Here is a 17,097-nt window from a genome sequence, read left to right as displayed (position 1 = left end):
TAGAATTATGTACAAAATATTTTAATTGAATAAAGACAATTTTAGTTCTTCCTTTCTAAGCTTCCTTCTATTTGTTTTTCTTGACTTATTGCACTGATTAGGACCTCCAGTACATCTATTACAATAATGAAGAGAAGTGGTTAGAGTGAACATTCTTGCCTTGTTCCCAATATTAGGAGAACTCCCAATATTTCACCATTGTACAGAATACTAGCTGTAGGTTTTTCATTGATCCTCTTTATCAGATTGAAGGAGTTACCTTTAATTTTTAGCTTGCTGAGAATTTTATCATGAATGGGTGCTGAATTTTGTCAGATGTTTTTCTGTACCTATTGAGATATTTATATGCTTTTTATTCTGTTAATGGCATATCATCCTTATATATTGCTGGATTTAATTTGCAATTTTGTGTCTATATTCATGAAACTGATTTTCTTTTCTAGTAATATCTTTGGCAAGTTTGGTATTAGGGTTTTGCTGGCCTAGTAAAACAATTGGCCTAGTAAAACAGTTGGGGTGTATCTGCCTTTTATTTTCTGGGAAGTGTGCACAATTGTTATTATTACTTCTTTAAATGTTTCATAGAACCCACCAGTGAAGCCATCTAGGCCTGGAGTATTGTTTTGTTTTAATTACAAATTAATTTCTTTAGTAGATAACATTCTGTTCGTTTTTGTGGTTTTAATAATTTGTATTTTTCAAGGAATTTTTCACTTCATTGCAGTTACTGAGTTGATTTGCATTATGTGGTTTAGAACATTATATTTGTAGGACATGAAGTGATAGCTGTCCATTTCTGACATTGGTAATTTGTGTTGTCTTTCATTTTTCTTGATCATTCTTGCTCAAGTGTTAATAATTTTTTTATCTTTTCAAAAAGTCAACTTTTGATTTTAATTTTTTTCAGTTGTCCAGTCTTCATATTGGGTATTGTTTTGACTTCAGGTTCACCGACTTGTTTTTGTGCCATCTCAAATCTTCTATTAAGCTTGTCCAGTGAATTTTAAAATTTCCATGTTGAAGTAGTTCTTGAATTTTCATTTACTTCTATTTTATAGTTTCCATTTGCTACAAGTATTTCTCATCTGTTCACTTATTATAACATCCTGAACATGCTCATAATAGCTGCTTTAACATCATTATCAGTTAATTTCAACTAATCATCTTATGGTTTCTATTGACGCCCCTTTTTTTTCCTGATCTTGAGTTACAGTTTCTAGCTTCTTTGCATGTTTAGTAATTTTTTATTGTATACTGGGTATTGTAGATAATATTGTGGATTATCTTTTTCTGAAGAGTATTGATTTTTGTTCTAGTAGACAACTAAATTACTGGCTGGTAAATATACACTTACTGTACAGCCTAGTTGCATTTATGGGTGTCTGTTTGTTTATTTACTTATTTATTTGGTTGCATTGGGTCTTAGTTGTGGCACGCAGGCTTTCTAGTTGTGGCACTCGGGCACTCCAGAGTGCGCAGGCTCAGTAGTTGCAGTGTACGGGCTTAGTTGCCCCTCAGCATGTGGGATCTTAGTTCCCTGACCAAGGATCAAATCCGTGTCCCCTGAATAGGAAGGCAGGTTCTTTACCACTGGACCACCAGGGAAGTCCCCATTTCTGGGTGTATATCCTAGAGAAATGAAACTTATATTCACACAGAAACCTGTACACAAATATTTATAGCAGCTTTATTCATAATAGCCCCAAATTGAAAACAACCCAAATGTACTTCAACAGGGAATGGGGAAAAAGAAACTGTGGTACCTTCAAACCATGGAGCAATAAAAAGCAACAAACTATTTGTATATGCAACATGTTGGATGGATCTCAAGGGCATTATACTGAGTGAAAAAAGCCAATACAAAATGTTTCCATACTATTTGATTCAATCTTTGTAATATTCTCAAAGTGACAAAATTATAAAAATAGAGGGCAGATAAGTAGTTGCTAGGAGTTAAGAAAAAGGGAGTGAGGAGTGTATGATTATAAACAGCAAAAGGGAGTCTCATCTGTGGTATGGTTTTATAGGGGTACTTGGATCAACCAAGGATTTGAGGAAAATTTGCATACAGAATTAAGGTCCCCCACCCCCTTACTGTACTGCCCTTCCTACCATGATTTTCTCCTCCTATTATCTAGCATTCTGTCAGCTCTGAACTACATTCTCTAATGCCTAAAGCCAGTGAGACAGTGGTTTTCTCCCTTAGGTCTAGCCTCCCAGTAGTACTTAAGGGGTATACTGGGAAGAGTTCTCTTAAGGGAAAGTCTTATAAGTATAGATCTTATTCAGTATGATTCCTTTCTTTCAGTGATCAAATTCCCTATGTTTCTGCCTGCTTTTAGTCACTTTTCAGTGTCTTTGAGTAATTTTTATTTTGTCCAGAGTTAATCATCGTTATCTGTGGGCAAGTTAGTCCAATACAAGATAGTTCATCTTTACTGGAACCAGAGCTCAATGAATTTTATTTTTAGGTATTAGGAATATAAAATTTTTGTAAACTTTTTCAATAAAAAATTTGAAAGTTAAGTATCGTAGTAACTTTAATACATAGAAGTATTACAGAAATGAAAGAAGGAATTAAATGCAAACTGAAAACATTAAAAATCAGAATTTATAGGTAAAAAGAAAGGTAAACATACAATTGCAGCCAGGAAAAATCAGGAGATTAAGGGCAGAATGCAATTATGTATTACTCAAGCAGCAGTCTTAAATAAGAATATATATCCAGGTACCAGAAAGACTTCAGTTGTAAAATCAGATCTTCATCCATCGTCTTTTGGAAGTGTTTTTCCATTTGGCCTGAAAAGTTGTATTTTCTTTTTTTTAACCGAGCATTTCTGACCTTTATTATTTCTTAGAGAATAAAATGACAATCTAACCTCCCTTCTGCTTTTATTTTTTTCTTCTCCTTTGTTTTAGTTGTTTGCATAATTGACCTTAAAAGAGGTAAGAGTGAAGAGACTCGAGCCATCTCTGGAAAATACCTTTCCCCCATTCCATTGGAAGCTACCCTCTGGAGCACCAGATTTGACCATATATGTTCTGAGGACTCACTATGAACAAAGAAGTCTCCCAGGTAGGAATTGTAGCTCTGTTTTTAAAGAGCTTTGTTTCTGCAAAAGTATAGTGTGAGAATGATTACTTGTTGACTCTTATTTTTTATGGAAATATGTCTTTGATCTGGGAAGCTTCAAGGTTATTCTAAAATATGTGCTGGCATTCCTAAATTAAGATGTTAGAAAAGTTATAGATTATACTTTGTAAACCACTGTAATGCACATTGAAATTAATACTGGTTCAGATCAGTATCTAACTATGAAATGCTCAAGTCCTTACTGAATTAAAAATGGCAGCACACACTACTATATATAAAATAGATAACTAATAAGAACCTGCTGTATTGCACAGGGAACTCTACTTGATACTCTGTAATGGCCTATATGGGAAAAGAATCTAAAAAAAAAAAAAAAGAATGGATATATGTATATGTGTAACTGATTCACTTTGCTGTACACCTAAAACTAACACAACATTGTAAATCAACTATACTCCAATAAAAAATTTTTTTTAAATGGCAGGGGAAAAACTATACTGAACCATCCCCAGATTTGGTCTATACATTTCTTTTTTTTTTTTTTTAACATCTTTGTTGGAGTATAATTGCTTTACAATGGTGTGTTAGTTTCTGCTTTATAACAAAGTGATGCAGCTATACATATACATATATCCCCATATCTCCATTTCTATTATAATCCAGTCATTAAATCTATTTACATCTAGCGTCCATTCTGTACATTTGAGCAGTTTTACATTGTTATTTTCTAAGAGTTTGTGAGCTAACTGAAGGAATAGAACTAGTGTATCCATGAACATGACAATGGTCATAGCAGCCTATAGTGAGAAAAATAAACATGCACCAAGCCGAGACTAGAAAGTTGAAGAGTAATCAGAAACTGGTGAACCAAGTAAGGGGAAGACTTCCAGCAGGAAGTTTTAATTGAATTATAACATATATAAATAAAAATCATAAATTTTAAGGGTATAACTCTTTTAATTAATTAATTTTATTTTTGGCTGCATTGGGTCTTCGTTGCTGCGTGCGGGCTTTCTGTAGTTGCGGGGAGCGGGGACTACTCTTTGTTATGGTGCACGTGCTTCTCATCGCAGTGGCTTCTTCTCTTGTTGTGGAGCGCTGGCTCTAGGTATGTGGGCTTCAGTAGTTGTGGCACAAGGGCTCAGTAGCTGTGGCTCGCAGGCTCTAGAGCACAGGCTCAGTAGTTGTGGCACACGGGCTTAGTTGCTCCGCAGCATGTGGGATCTTCCCGGACCAAGGCTTGAACCTGTGTCTGCTGCATTGGAAAGCAGATTCTTAACCACTGTGCCACCAGGGAAGCCCTAAGGGTATAACTCTTGAGTTATCATGTACTGAATGTATTTGTGTAAATGCCATCCAGGTTAAGAAGTAGAACAATATTAGTATCCCAGTAAACCACTCCCATCTCTGACTCATTGCACACCCACCCACTTTTTAAAAAAAATAAATTTATTTATTTGTTTGTTTATTTGTTTATTTATTTATGGCTGTGTTGGGTCTTCGTTGCTGCGTGTGGGCTTTCTCTAGTTGCGGCAAGCGGGGGCTACTCTTCATTGCGCTGTGTGGGCTTCTCATTGCGGTGGCTTCTCTGTTGCGGAGCACGGGCTCTAGATGCGCAGGCTTCAGTAGCTGTGGCACGTGGGCTCAGTAGCTGTGGCTTGCAGGCTCTAGAGCGCAGGCTTAGTAGTTGTGGCACACGGGCTTAGTTGCTCCATGGCATGTGGGATCTTCCTGGGCCAGGGCTCGAACCCGTGTCCCCTGCATTGGCAGGCGGGTTCTTAACCGCTGTGTAACCAGGGAAGCCCACCCACCCACTTTTAAAGGAGGAGACAGTTGTCACCCTGGAGGGTGGGGTTTAGCAATCATAGAAGTTAAAGGCAATTAAATTTGGTTGGCTGACAACCAATGCCTATGTTTGGAATAAATAATGAATTTGGGAGACGGAGGCAAGACTGAATTGGCAGAGAACTTTAAAGCAAGGACTGGTGGTGCAGCATGATTTGAGAAGATACTCATTTGATCCTACTACCTCTCTCTTTAAAATCTCATTGGTTTCCGGAACGAACACGCTCCAGATTTATGGCTTTTATTAACTGGTGATACATTGTATTTATTAACTTAAGGTTTCTGTTGTTTGAAATCAGACTGTTGATTCTCAATAAGGAGAGAGAAATAAGTTAATAAGCATTCTGATTATTAAGAAAAAAGTTTTGCAGAGTAGGATGTATTATAATTAAGAGAAATTTTAGTCATGTAGGAGAGTCCTCTCTTTAAGAGTTTTTAGACAGAAATGTTCATACCTGGACTTTATGAAAGAGAAAGGGAGAGAAAATAGATTAGTATCTAGTGATTGAACTCTGGGCTGGGTGTCTTTTTCTTTAACTCATTGTTCAGTGAGTGACTCTGAGAAAGTCATGTTTTCTTCATGTCACAATGAAAGTTTTTACCTTTTATATTTCTCCTTAACATTTATTCAAACCAACTTTAAACATACCAAATAGCTGCAAGATTTGTAGATTGCACACCTATGTGCCCATTGCCCAGTTTCACCAGTTGTAAACATTTTGTTACATTTGCTTTCTCTCTCTGTATGTATTTACTGCTACTTCTCTTGCCCCTCCTCCTCCATCACCATTATGATGATGATGAATCACAGTTGAGAGTAAGTCGTAGACATTTATGATCTTTTACTCCTAATATCTCCTACTTAACCACAATATAATAATCAAATTCAGGAAACTTAACATTTTCATTATTATTATCTAATATATGGTCTATATTACAATTTAATCAGTTGTCTAATCGAGAATCATACATTGCATAATTGTCACATCTATTTGGTTCCTTTAACCTGGAATAGTTTACAGCTTTTCTTTGTCTTCCATGATATTGACATTTCGAAAAAGTATAGGCCAGCTGTTTTGTACAGTGGCACTCATTTTGAGCTTGTCTGTCTCCGTCTATGTTCCTTTCTAAAGAGATTATGATATGGGACTTTGGAGATTCATGGTTTTGTTACTGAGAATCTTACCTGGTAGAACGAAGCCCATGAAGATTTTTTTCAGGAGAAAGTCTGTTAAAACATGGTAGGATCCCAAAATTCCAGAAGGTAGATCCCTAAAGATGATTTAGATGTTATTGAAAGGAATTTTATGTATGTGTGCATATGTATACATATAATCTTAGAATCCAAGATTTATAAACTTTTGGACAAATTAAAGGCAGAACTTTAGATTTTGAAGGAATAGTACATTTACGTTTTAAGGTGAATCACATCTTATAAGAAATAATTGGTTTTATTTGTAATGACCATAGAAGATAAGTCAGGATTAGGTATATGATTAATTTTATTTATTTCTATGTGATGTTTGGGTGAAGAATTAGAAAGATTCTCTTTTCGTGTGTTTGAGAACTTTGTAAATAACCACCCAGGATTTTTAGATGTGGTATAACTTAATGTCAGCTTTTCTGAAGACTTTCCTAATGAAGAAGCATTTTAGTGTAGAGGTAAAAGCAAAATTTAGAATCTATTGTTGACTTTCCTACTTATCAGTATGTAAGGTTAGGTTATATAGGTTAGTTATATAAGTTAAAACATAGCCAGATTCTGGAACCAAATTACCTAAGAATTGGTCATTTGATTTCTACCTCTGCTACTTATGATGTTGGGCAGATTAAGTAACCTCTCTGTGCCTTGGTTTCCTCATCTCTAAAATGGATTATAATACTACATACCTCATATCTTATGAGTAAATGCATTAGTAAGATTTATAAGGAAATACTATGTTAGATGCTTCGAATGGCACATAGTAAATCCTATAAAAGTGTTAGTCATCATCATTGTTGTCATCATCAGCCCATAGGTTCTCTATTAGTGAGATAAAACCATTGAACTCAGTCAGTGATTCTGTAAAGTGGAGATAATAATAATACACACTTCATAGGGCAGTTGTGAGGAATCAATGAGTTCATATATGTGAGATACATAAACACTCAATATATATTATTACATTGTCATATCCTTTAATTGAATACATATTAATGGGCCTACGTTTTTCTGTGAACCTTTTTATTATTTTGTTCCTCTCAAATTCTTTTTTACTACTAACTTTATACTGTAAAAGTGGAAATAGGCAGGATAGGCATTTTGTATGTGCTAAGTAGTCTATAGTCAAAAAGTTGAGAAGCACTGTATGAGATGACAATTGTTAGGATCCCTCTTCTGAAATTTTATAAGTCTGAGTCTCCAGTTTAAAATTTATAAGCATGATTTTCATAGTAATTATTTTATTGAGAACACTGGAAAGTGAAATTTAAGTTTCACTTGTTTAGAGTTAGTCTTTAGTTGGGTACTACACTGGAAGGGATATAGCTAGATAAATTAGTGTTTTATTGAGGAGATACTGATGTTGTTTAACCAGCTATTCACCTGAGATGCTTGGGGATTTTTTTTTTTTTCATTTTTTCAATGGGTATCAATAAAGTTTTTACCAAATATAAATGAATCAACTAAGATGACTTAGGTTTAAAGCTGGGCTTTTAAAAATGCATCTCCTTTCTATAAATGTGGGCAATGAAGATTGTAGCTAGAGTTGTATTGTGATTTAATTTCTGCGCCTTCCTCTCCTGCTGGGGAGATGATCCTGAAATTAACTGAAGGTTTAACTTGACTCGATCATTTTCTAATGCCCTCAAAATACAACTCCGTTATTTTGGCAGATTATTTTGACCCATGCAGCTCTATTATTTTGGTATTACTGCCACCTTATAACTTTAGAGATCAAATTTCAATATGATTTTTTTTTCTTTTGTTGGTTTATATATGTACATTTAACTTTTTTAGAGTGAGTTTCTGAAATGTTCGAGAGAAATTGAACCACTTCTGATCAGGGGCTTAATTCTTTATTTTAGATATTGGAGTAATAAAATAATATAAATTTACTATTTATATAGTAAATGTGGTTATTTGGTTTTGGATAATCATCTGTGGATTATCTATGTCTAATGTTGATCTTCAGTCTCGTCTGGCCCCCGCTTTAGCTGTTTTTCTGCTCATTAGTATCTGAATCTGTGAAAGAGGGTGAAGTTCGTGGAAAAAGACAGAGATTGACATTTTTGTCACTTAATTTTTGTCTCTATGACCATCATTTTCTTTTTTAAGGCTGTTACCTTTTTACTAGATTACTATAAACTGTTCTCCTGTGCACATGCAAGTAAATATCAAATACTTATTTTGTTGTTTATAGTTAAAGATAGCTATAGTCAGGAAGACTGATTTTAATCTTTTTTTTAATACCAACATATTTTTTACGTTAGAACAATGTAGAACTGATTTTTGGAAGACATGTACAGTATATCTACAATTACCCAACGTCATTTTAAAATAACTGGAATCATCTAGCTTTGTAGATTTACAAGGCAATGTTAAGGATATTTTTGCCAAACTGTCTTAATACAATAGCTGCCATAAACATGTTTCATATGCTGACTGTTTTTCCTAAATTGGAGTATTTTAACAAGGCAAATGCATATATGTGTATTTCTTATCTTAAAAAATTAAATTTTAAATAAAGTCAATATGAGGAATTTAAACTTTGGGGTTTAAAACTTATTTGGTTTTCTTCTTCTTCCTATATATTTGCTAATAGAAAACATAGAATACTTTTTAACCCTTTTTCCAAGTTATTCTTTCCATTTGGAAAAAAATAATGCAGAAAAAGGAAGCATTGTCTCTTGATCTGTAGAATAAACTTTTAGTAGTAAACATAAATTTATTAAATACATTGTTTCAAATATTATATACTTTTAGCAGTTAAGTTGCCAAGTCCTTGATAATGTCTTTATTATTAGTGTAATAAATTTAAAAGAGTTTGCACAGGATTTTCTTTTACAAAAAGCACTTTAAAAAATCTCATTTTATAGAATCAATGAAATAAGATAAAATGACGTCTATTTTTAAGAACTTATTGTTTTGAATCTGTTTCTTTGCCTTTGCTTTTTATTCCTGGCCATAGCAGTTAAGATATGGGCATGTTTATGGCAGAGGCTTATGTGGCAGGGACTTTTCTCTGGGCCAGGGATAACCACGATCTGAGTTTTGGTTCCTGCTTTGTGGGTTCAGAGAGAATTTTTGTTTCCAGATGTTTAAGGAAATCCTTGTTCAGTCATTAGCTTTAAAATATGTTTTTTAACCAAAAAATTAGAGGCATACAAAGAAACAAAAAAAGTATGGCCCATACACAGGAAAAATAGCAGTCAGTAGAAACTGTCTTAGGAAGCCCAGATGTTGTACTTACTAAACAAAGAAGAAATAGTAGATAAGTTGGATTTCATCAAAATTAAAAACTCTTGTTCATCAGAAGTTACAATAAAGAAAGTGAAAAGATAATCCACAGAATGGGAGAAAATATTTGCAAATCATATATCTGATAAGGATCTAGACATGAATATAAAGAACTCTTTATGACTTACCAATAAAAAGACAACCCAGTTTAAAAATGGGCAAAGGACCAGAATAGGCATTTCTCCAGAGATATACAAATGGCCAAAAAGGACATGAAAAGATGCTCAAAGTCATTAGTAATTAGGGAAATGTAAATCAAAACCACAACGAGATACCATTTCACACCCACTAGGGTGGCTATAATCAAAGTAAAGTTAAAAAACCAGAAAATACCAATTTTGGGAGAGGATGTGGAAAAATTGAAACACTTGTACATTTGATGGTGAGAATTTAAGATGGTACAGCCACTGTGGAAGACAGTTTGGCAGTTCCTCAAAAATTTAGAGTTACAATATGACCTAGTAGTTTCGTACCCAAGAGAACTGAAAACAAGTTCACACAAAAATGTGCACATAAATGTTCATAGCAGCATTGTTGTTAAATAGCCCCAGTAATGGAAAACCTAAGTGGCCATCATTTGATGAATACATAAGCAAAATGTGGTATATCCAAACAATGGGAAATTATTTAACCATAAAAAGGGCAATAGAAATCCTAAAGTCCCCATCCTTTCTTATCACATGAGAAAGAATTCAGTTGTCACTGAAGTGAAAAGACAAAATTGAAAACTTTTTTTAGAGAACCCTAGGTGTCTGAGGACTCCAGTTTGGGAAACATTCTTTATGGCAGTTACCCAGTGCAGGAGCTCTTTATTTGTCACGATTTTTCCTGTGTGATATTATCAACTTGGGGAGGTTTAACTCTCAGAGTGTCCCTCTCATGTCTGTGCTTCTCTGTGCTAATTGCTTGCTAGCATTTTCAAGTATATTATTAGAGCTGTTTATTAACTAATTGTTACTTATTTTTCAAATGATGCAGTCCTCAGCTAAATCTGGGAGGTGAGTGACAAATTTCTTATGTAGAAATCTATAATTCAACTGAAATATAAAGCACTGACCTATTTCTTCAGCCCAACCTGTTTGGTTTAGTCTGGTCCATTTGAATAGAGGTAGGTGTGGTTTCTAGTTCCAAAAACTGCTCTCTAGAGAGTGCATGAGATTGTGTATAACTTAGCAACTCTTTTTAAATCAACAGCATACTTCTACTTAGAAACCTAACCTCTTTTTTTAAAAGGTGATATGTAAATTGGCTTCCTGAAACCAACATTTCTTTTCTTAATGAACCTTGTTTAAGTTCCCTTACTGCCAAATATAAAGCCATTCCACAAATAGAACAGCTGTAAAAGTTTTCACTCATCAGAGGTTTTGCATTCCACTGTTTCTTTATTGTGTTTTGTAAATAGAAAGCAGGTAATACCAGAATCATATCATCAGCAAATTGTTGGTGACTTTCTCATAGCTTCTTACTATTGGCTCTTATTTTGGTAAGCCAGATATTGAATTGCTGTTGAATTGTTGTCTGATGTCTCCTCAACCCCAGAATTTCAGATAAATTTAGCAGATGTCAGTCTCCAGCCAGTAGTCTGACTTAGCATAGTCTGGGGAATCTCATTTGAAATCCAGATTTATTTGTTGCTCAAAATTATCCGAACTGTGAGATTGTATTGCTTATGTTTACAGTTGTATAAATGCAACATATTTTTGTGTCTCTATCGTACTGTGAAATATAGTAGGAGGTTTCTCCAAAATAGATCTTAACCTTTTCAGAATTAGAAGAGATGTTCTCAAATTTCTAGACCAAGAAGGTAGTTGTTTGTTTGTTTTTTTTCCATTGAAAACAGGGGAACAAGGATTTCAAGAAAGCTCAATTTCTCAATTATAGAAAAGAATTCCAAAACATTATGAAAGATTCCATAAAATATTTAATTATAAAAAATCTAAAATATTCTTTAAAAAATTTAAATGTCATATTAGTAAAATAACTTAATTACTTAATTTATCACCTACTTTAGCTTCTATATCTTTTAGACATTATGTTACATATTGGATATACAATAAAAAGATCTAGTAACTGTTTTTGAGTTCACAATCTAGAAGAGGAGACAAACAAGAGAATTATAATTTTATAGCATATTATCATAAGAAATATATGCTCAGCAATATTTTGAGAGCCAATAGAATTCAGATGGGTAAATTCTTAGATGGGTATAACCTAATGTCTTAGGAGGCAGGGAAGACTGGCAGCTAAGTAAAGCTGAGCATTAAGTAGGAGTTGGTTAAATTTTCTTTTGGATTTTAGCGAACTCCAAAGCCTTATCTTTCATTTTCTTTCCTGTTCATCATTTTCTTCTCTCTTTTATTTCTACTTTTGTTGAAAAATTTAGCATTGATGCTTCTTTATTATTATGAATTTATCACATAATTTCATTTTTTGTTTTAATAAACTTTGAAATATATTTATATTTTATTTCTAAGTAAAAATAAAATTAAGTGGCTTCTTTACTTCTGTGGTATCTGGTTAATCTCATTTATGTTTCTGTGACTCTCCATAGGAGAAGAAGGTAACAGTCTTACTCATTATAGTAATATATCACTTAACTGATTTTTCTAGTTTTGTATTTGAGAATGGATGCTAACAAAGCCATTGTCGGGTCTTTCAACATCTTTTTGGTTATGGTGACAAGTCTGGCATATTGACCTTTGCATTGAGGCTGTCCACCTTAAATTGTAATTATTTTCCTTGTCATATAGAGCCTTCCTCTCCCCCCGACAAGAGGTTTAATAAATGTTTTTCTATGATGACATTAATCCATAATGCAGCTCATCTCATTTGTGTATCATTAATAGAAATATGGAACTTAAAAGCCCATCATGTTTTATACATGTTGAATTTGAGGTGACGTGGGATATCCAAATGGAAATCTCCATTTGGCAGCTGGAAACTTATTTAGATACCAAATTACTGAGATCAGAAAGATGTGCTTATTGTTCATGGAGGAAGTCTTAGAATGAAAATCAGACCTTGTCATTCCTCTGTTCTTAATCCTCCAGTGACTGGCTAATTCACTCAGAGTAAAGCTAAAGTCTTTAAAATGGTTTCAGCCAAGACCTTACATGATGCAGCCTTATTGCCTGTTCCTCACTCCCCAGTTTTACCCACACTGATCTCTTTCATGTTTCTCAAAAAGCGTAGTTATGCTCCGCCCTTCAGGCCGTATGGCCCTTCCTCTGCCAGGAGCACTCTTCTTCCAGATGTCATTCTCTCTCCCTCACCTCCTTCAAGTCTTTGCTCATGTCTCACCTTCTCAGTGAGGCCCTTCCTAACTACTTTACTTAAAATTGCTGCCCCTCTCCTTCCACAAAACGTAAGCCTCTGTTTTTGCCTTGTTTTCCTCCATAATACTTATCACCTTCTAATATACTCTATAATTTACTTTTTAATTTTGCTTCTCTCTCCCTCACAATAGAATGAAACTCTATGAGGACAGTGATTTTTTTATAAGTTTCATGCACAGTTGTACTCCCACTACCTAGAACAGAAGCTGGCATATAGTAGGAGCTCAATAAATACTTTTTGCTGAGTTAACTTGGGCTACCCACATTGAGATCAATTTAAAGTTCCTGACTAATGTTTACCTTTGCTGGGAAGATGGGATAGTATCAAGGATTTTATTTTTAAAGGCTTTCCTTAGTGTTGAAACTAAAATTAACATATATAATCTATATGTGTATATAGGGACTATATGTAGTATATAATATATATAGTCTGTTTATATATTGTTTATATAGGTTGGGCTAAACTTGATTGGACAAACATTTAATCACTCATTCACCAAATTCTATAATGGACACACAATAGATGGGAACTGATGCAAACTTTGTATATTATGTTGAATGTTATCCTGTGGGCAGTGAGGATTTAGGGAAGGGTTTAAAGCAAGAGATTGACATGATCAAACTTATGTTTTTGATAGCCTACTTTGGTGGCTCAGGGAGACCACCATAAAAACTATGATGTTTTTAATAGTTCAGCAACAGGTGAGAGGAGACTATAAGAAAGGGGTGGATTTTGGAAATATTTAGGAAATAAAAATGGACACATCTTACTGTTTGCTTGCATGTGGGGTATGAGAGAAGAGGCTAGAATGACTCCAGTGTACGAACTGAGAGAAAAAAATTGCGTAAGGAGGAGATGTTAAGTTCATTTGGAAAGTTGAATTTGAAGTGCCTCTGTGACCTCTACGTAGAGTTATCTGGCAAGGAGTGGGGTTATGGGTCTGAGACCTAGGAGATCTGGGCTAGAGATGGAGATTCAGGAGTAATTGGTTTAGAGATTTTTTTTTTTGAAACCATGTTGAGTGAGTGATATCACCCCAGAATAATGTATAGTATGAGGAGAAAGGAGGCATAGGACATTAGAACCATGAGGAAATCTAACCCCAAAGAATTGGGCAAAAGTACTGAGAATAAGGAAAGTAGAAAACCACACTAATTCTACTAATCTCTCAGTCTGTGGCTTAAACATCACTTCTTCAGAGAAGCCTCAGTTGATCGCCCAATTAAAATTAGGTCTCCTCTATTGTTTTTCTCTATGAACCGTATTCTTTTCCTTTACGATTTTATCACTATAAGAAAATTACATATTAATTTTGTGTTTTATTTGTTTATGTCTCCCACTCTGCGAGGGCAGGAACCTCTATTTTGCTGTCCGCGATTTGCTCAGCTCCTAGCACAGTGCCTGAGACATGATAGATGCTTGATTTATTTAAGTAAATGAAGGAAGCATAGGATCACAGAAGTCAATGGATGACAATATTTCCAGAAGGAAACAGTTTCAGATGCTGCTCCAAACAGTCCAATAAAATAATAGTAATAAGTTAGCATTTATTGAGCATTAATGAGTGGAGGAATGAAAAGTGTCCATTGTATTTATCGATGAGGAAGTATGGGATGAGTTATCCACTGAGTGAACACTACCCCCCTCATGGAGCTCTTAGTCTAAAGGGGAGATAATAACAATAACCAACATTCTCTAGGAACCTACAGTGCACTCTTTACATGCACTGTTCATTCAGTCCTCACAACAAATCTAAAGGTAGGTAAGTATAGTTATTATCCTTCTGTTACGGATGAAGAAATAGGAGATTTAAGGAGATTAAGCACTTTGCCCAGGAACAGGCAGGTAATGATTAAGCAGGGCCTTTCTGACCCTAACGCCCATGCTTTTAACCACCATGCTGCAGTAGGGGAATTAAGCTGATTCCTTATCAGGGAAGTGATATCTTGAAAATGCCATTTGAGCAGGAATGGTTTTACTGCTGTTTATAGGACACATTAGAAGTGAGAGTGACTGGAATTGAGAAACAAGATAGAAGGATCTTGCAGGAATCTAGAATGAGGTGTTTGCTTCCAAGTAAGGATCATAACTGTATCTGAGAATGAAGAAGGAGGGGACACTGTAAGATCTCCTGTTAATGAAGAATTGACAGGACGTGGATACCGATACAAAACGAGGAGTAAAAGAGAAGAGTAAAAAATAATTACAAGATTGCGATCCTAGGAGCTGGAAAATTTCATGACCTGCACGTCTAATATGGAGAAATTAGAAATGTGCCTTTTTGGTTACATGGAATAATAAAGTCATGATTAGAGTTCTAGGTGTTATTTTTATATTGAAAAGGGGGTATGGCAATCTTTGGTACTGAGAAAGAGCTGGAGACAGAGGAAGTTTTAGGACTAGAGAAAAAGGATTTATTCTGACATATTAATTAAAGTCATGTGAGAAATTCTTCTGGATCTCAACTTTACAAGCATGGCTGCTAACATGCAGCACTGTATTTATTTAATAATTTTAGAATTTAATGAAAAGTTAAAGGTTTTTCCCGTTTAACAAGAATTTCCTCTCCTTTTACAAGGGTAGATGGAATGGAAGAGAATAAGAGGTGTGTTGTTTGGCATTAGTAAAATCTAAGTGGTAGTGATGAGTATAAGGCCAGAGATAAGATTCCGAGTTTCGTTAGAGATTCTGTAGAGAATAGTGGTTGATAGGGACAGATCAGAAGGGATCTTTAAGTGCAGTCACTGACTGGCACAACATGTAAGAGAGAGACCTGGCTGACATGCTAGGGGAAATGACTTTGTGTTCTCTGGCATCTATAACAAGATCCTAACGTAGACTAAACATTTGATCTTTGTCGCCTGACTGCATAAGCAAAAGGTTAGGAGTATGGAATTCAAAGTTGGTAAGTACAATTCAAAATCCAAATCTAGTTCATCGTTTAATTTTAATCATATATGTATTATTTCTTTTCCTATCAATATAAAATCCCAAACCTTATGAGTAAAAGTTGTTTTAAGTCCTTTTCAAAATAATCTAAAATAAATAAATATAAAAAAGAATCTATCTGACTCTCACACAGTTTTTACATTTACATATGAAGTGGTTTTTTCTCTTTAAAAAAATCTCATTGTCTATTTAATTATTCTAACGATATTTTCATCCTAATTGATCTCTATGATTTTATAAAGGATGACTAATTTTATTTTACAGGTATAGAAAAGAAAGTGTAGAAACACTAAATAGCTGATGACTCCTGTGCTTTTATATAAATGTGGATGCTTTTATGATGGCTGTAATTATTCATTGAGAAACCACAGTGTTTAGATATATTCTAACACAAGGGAGCTTCCTATTCCCATAGAGTTGGATAGTTCATTAGGGTAGATTTCTTACTGTTTTCCTTCCTTTTTAGGTGTGAAGTTTTTCAACATGAGTGGCCTTGGGGACAGTTCATCTGACCCTGCTAACCCAGACTCACATAAGAGAAAAGGATCGCCATGTGACACACTGGCATCAAGGTAGGAACACTCTTTTTCTTAGTCTGTTTCTGGCAGAGCTGCTTTATCATTTTCATTGTCACTTTATTGTCATTGTCATTTTCATTTCACTTTAGAGCTTTTGCTTCATCTACTCCAAGTTTACCAGCCTTCTCTGAGTCCCTCATACTTACCATGTTCTCTTCCTTCCCCAGGGCCTTTACACATGCTGCTCCCTCAACCAGCTTGCTCCCTCTAGATTTCCTGTAGTCAACACCTATGCATTCTCCAAATACCAGTTTAGTCATTACTTTCTTTTTTTTTTTAATTTATTTATTTAATTTATTTATTTTTGGCTGCATTGGGTCTTTATTGCTGCATGCAGGCTCTCTCTAGTTGCAGTGAGCGGGGGCTACTCTTTGTTGTGGTGCGCAGGCTTCTCATTGTGGTGGCGTCCCTTGTTGCGGAGCGTGGGCTCTAGGCGCGCAGGCTTCAGTAGTTGTAGCACGCGGGCTCAGTAGTTGTGGCGCGCGGGCTCTAGAGCACAGGCTCAGTAGTTGTGGCTCACGGGCTTAGTTGCTCCGTGACATGTGGGATCTTCCTGGACCAGGACTGGAGCCCCTGTCCCCTGCATTGGCAGGGGATTCTTAACCACTGTGCTACCAGGGAAGCCCTAGTCATTACTTTCTTAAAGGGAGCCTTCTCTTCCTTCCATTAACTATTAGGTCACATCTCCCCCATTTGTATCTATTTCACATGTATTTTTATAGCTATAATCTGCAATTTCAGGTTTATATTAGTTTGTGTGCTTATTTCATGAGTTCTCTACTACAGGCTAAGCTGCC

General features: G+C 35.0%; 1 protein-coding gene across 12 annotated transcripts in view; it reads left to right on the top strand.

Moving 5' to 3' along the window:
• Positions 1-17,097, top strand: part of NCOA1 (nuclear receptor coactivator 1) — a 261,261-nt gene that overhangs the window by 135,093 nt on the left and 109,071 nt on the right. For all 12 annotated transcript variants that reach the window (XR_014254217.1, XM_082427427.1, XM_082427418.1 and 9 more), the window contains 2 exons: positions 2,920-3,076; positions 16,189-16,294. Coding sequence is in view for 11 of the 12 variants with exons in the window: in XM_082427427.1 (XP_082283553.1) it covers positions 16,206-16,294 (89 nt within the window). In the remaining variant the exon portion in view is untranslated. The remainder of the gene's footprint in view (positions 1-2,919; positions 3,077-16,188; positions 16,295-17,097) is intronic.

The sequence above is a fragment of the Balaenoptera physalus genome, assembly GCF_965194825.1.
Source record: "Balaenoptera physalus genome assembly, chromosome: 15".
NCBI lineage: Eukaryota > Metazoa > Chordata > Mammalia > Artiodactyla > Balaenopteridae > Balaenoptera > Balaenoptera physalus.
This window is presented reverse-complemented; position numbering and strand designations above follow the sequence as displayed.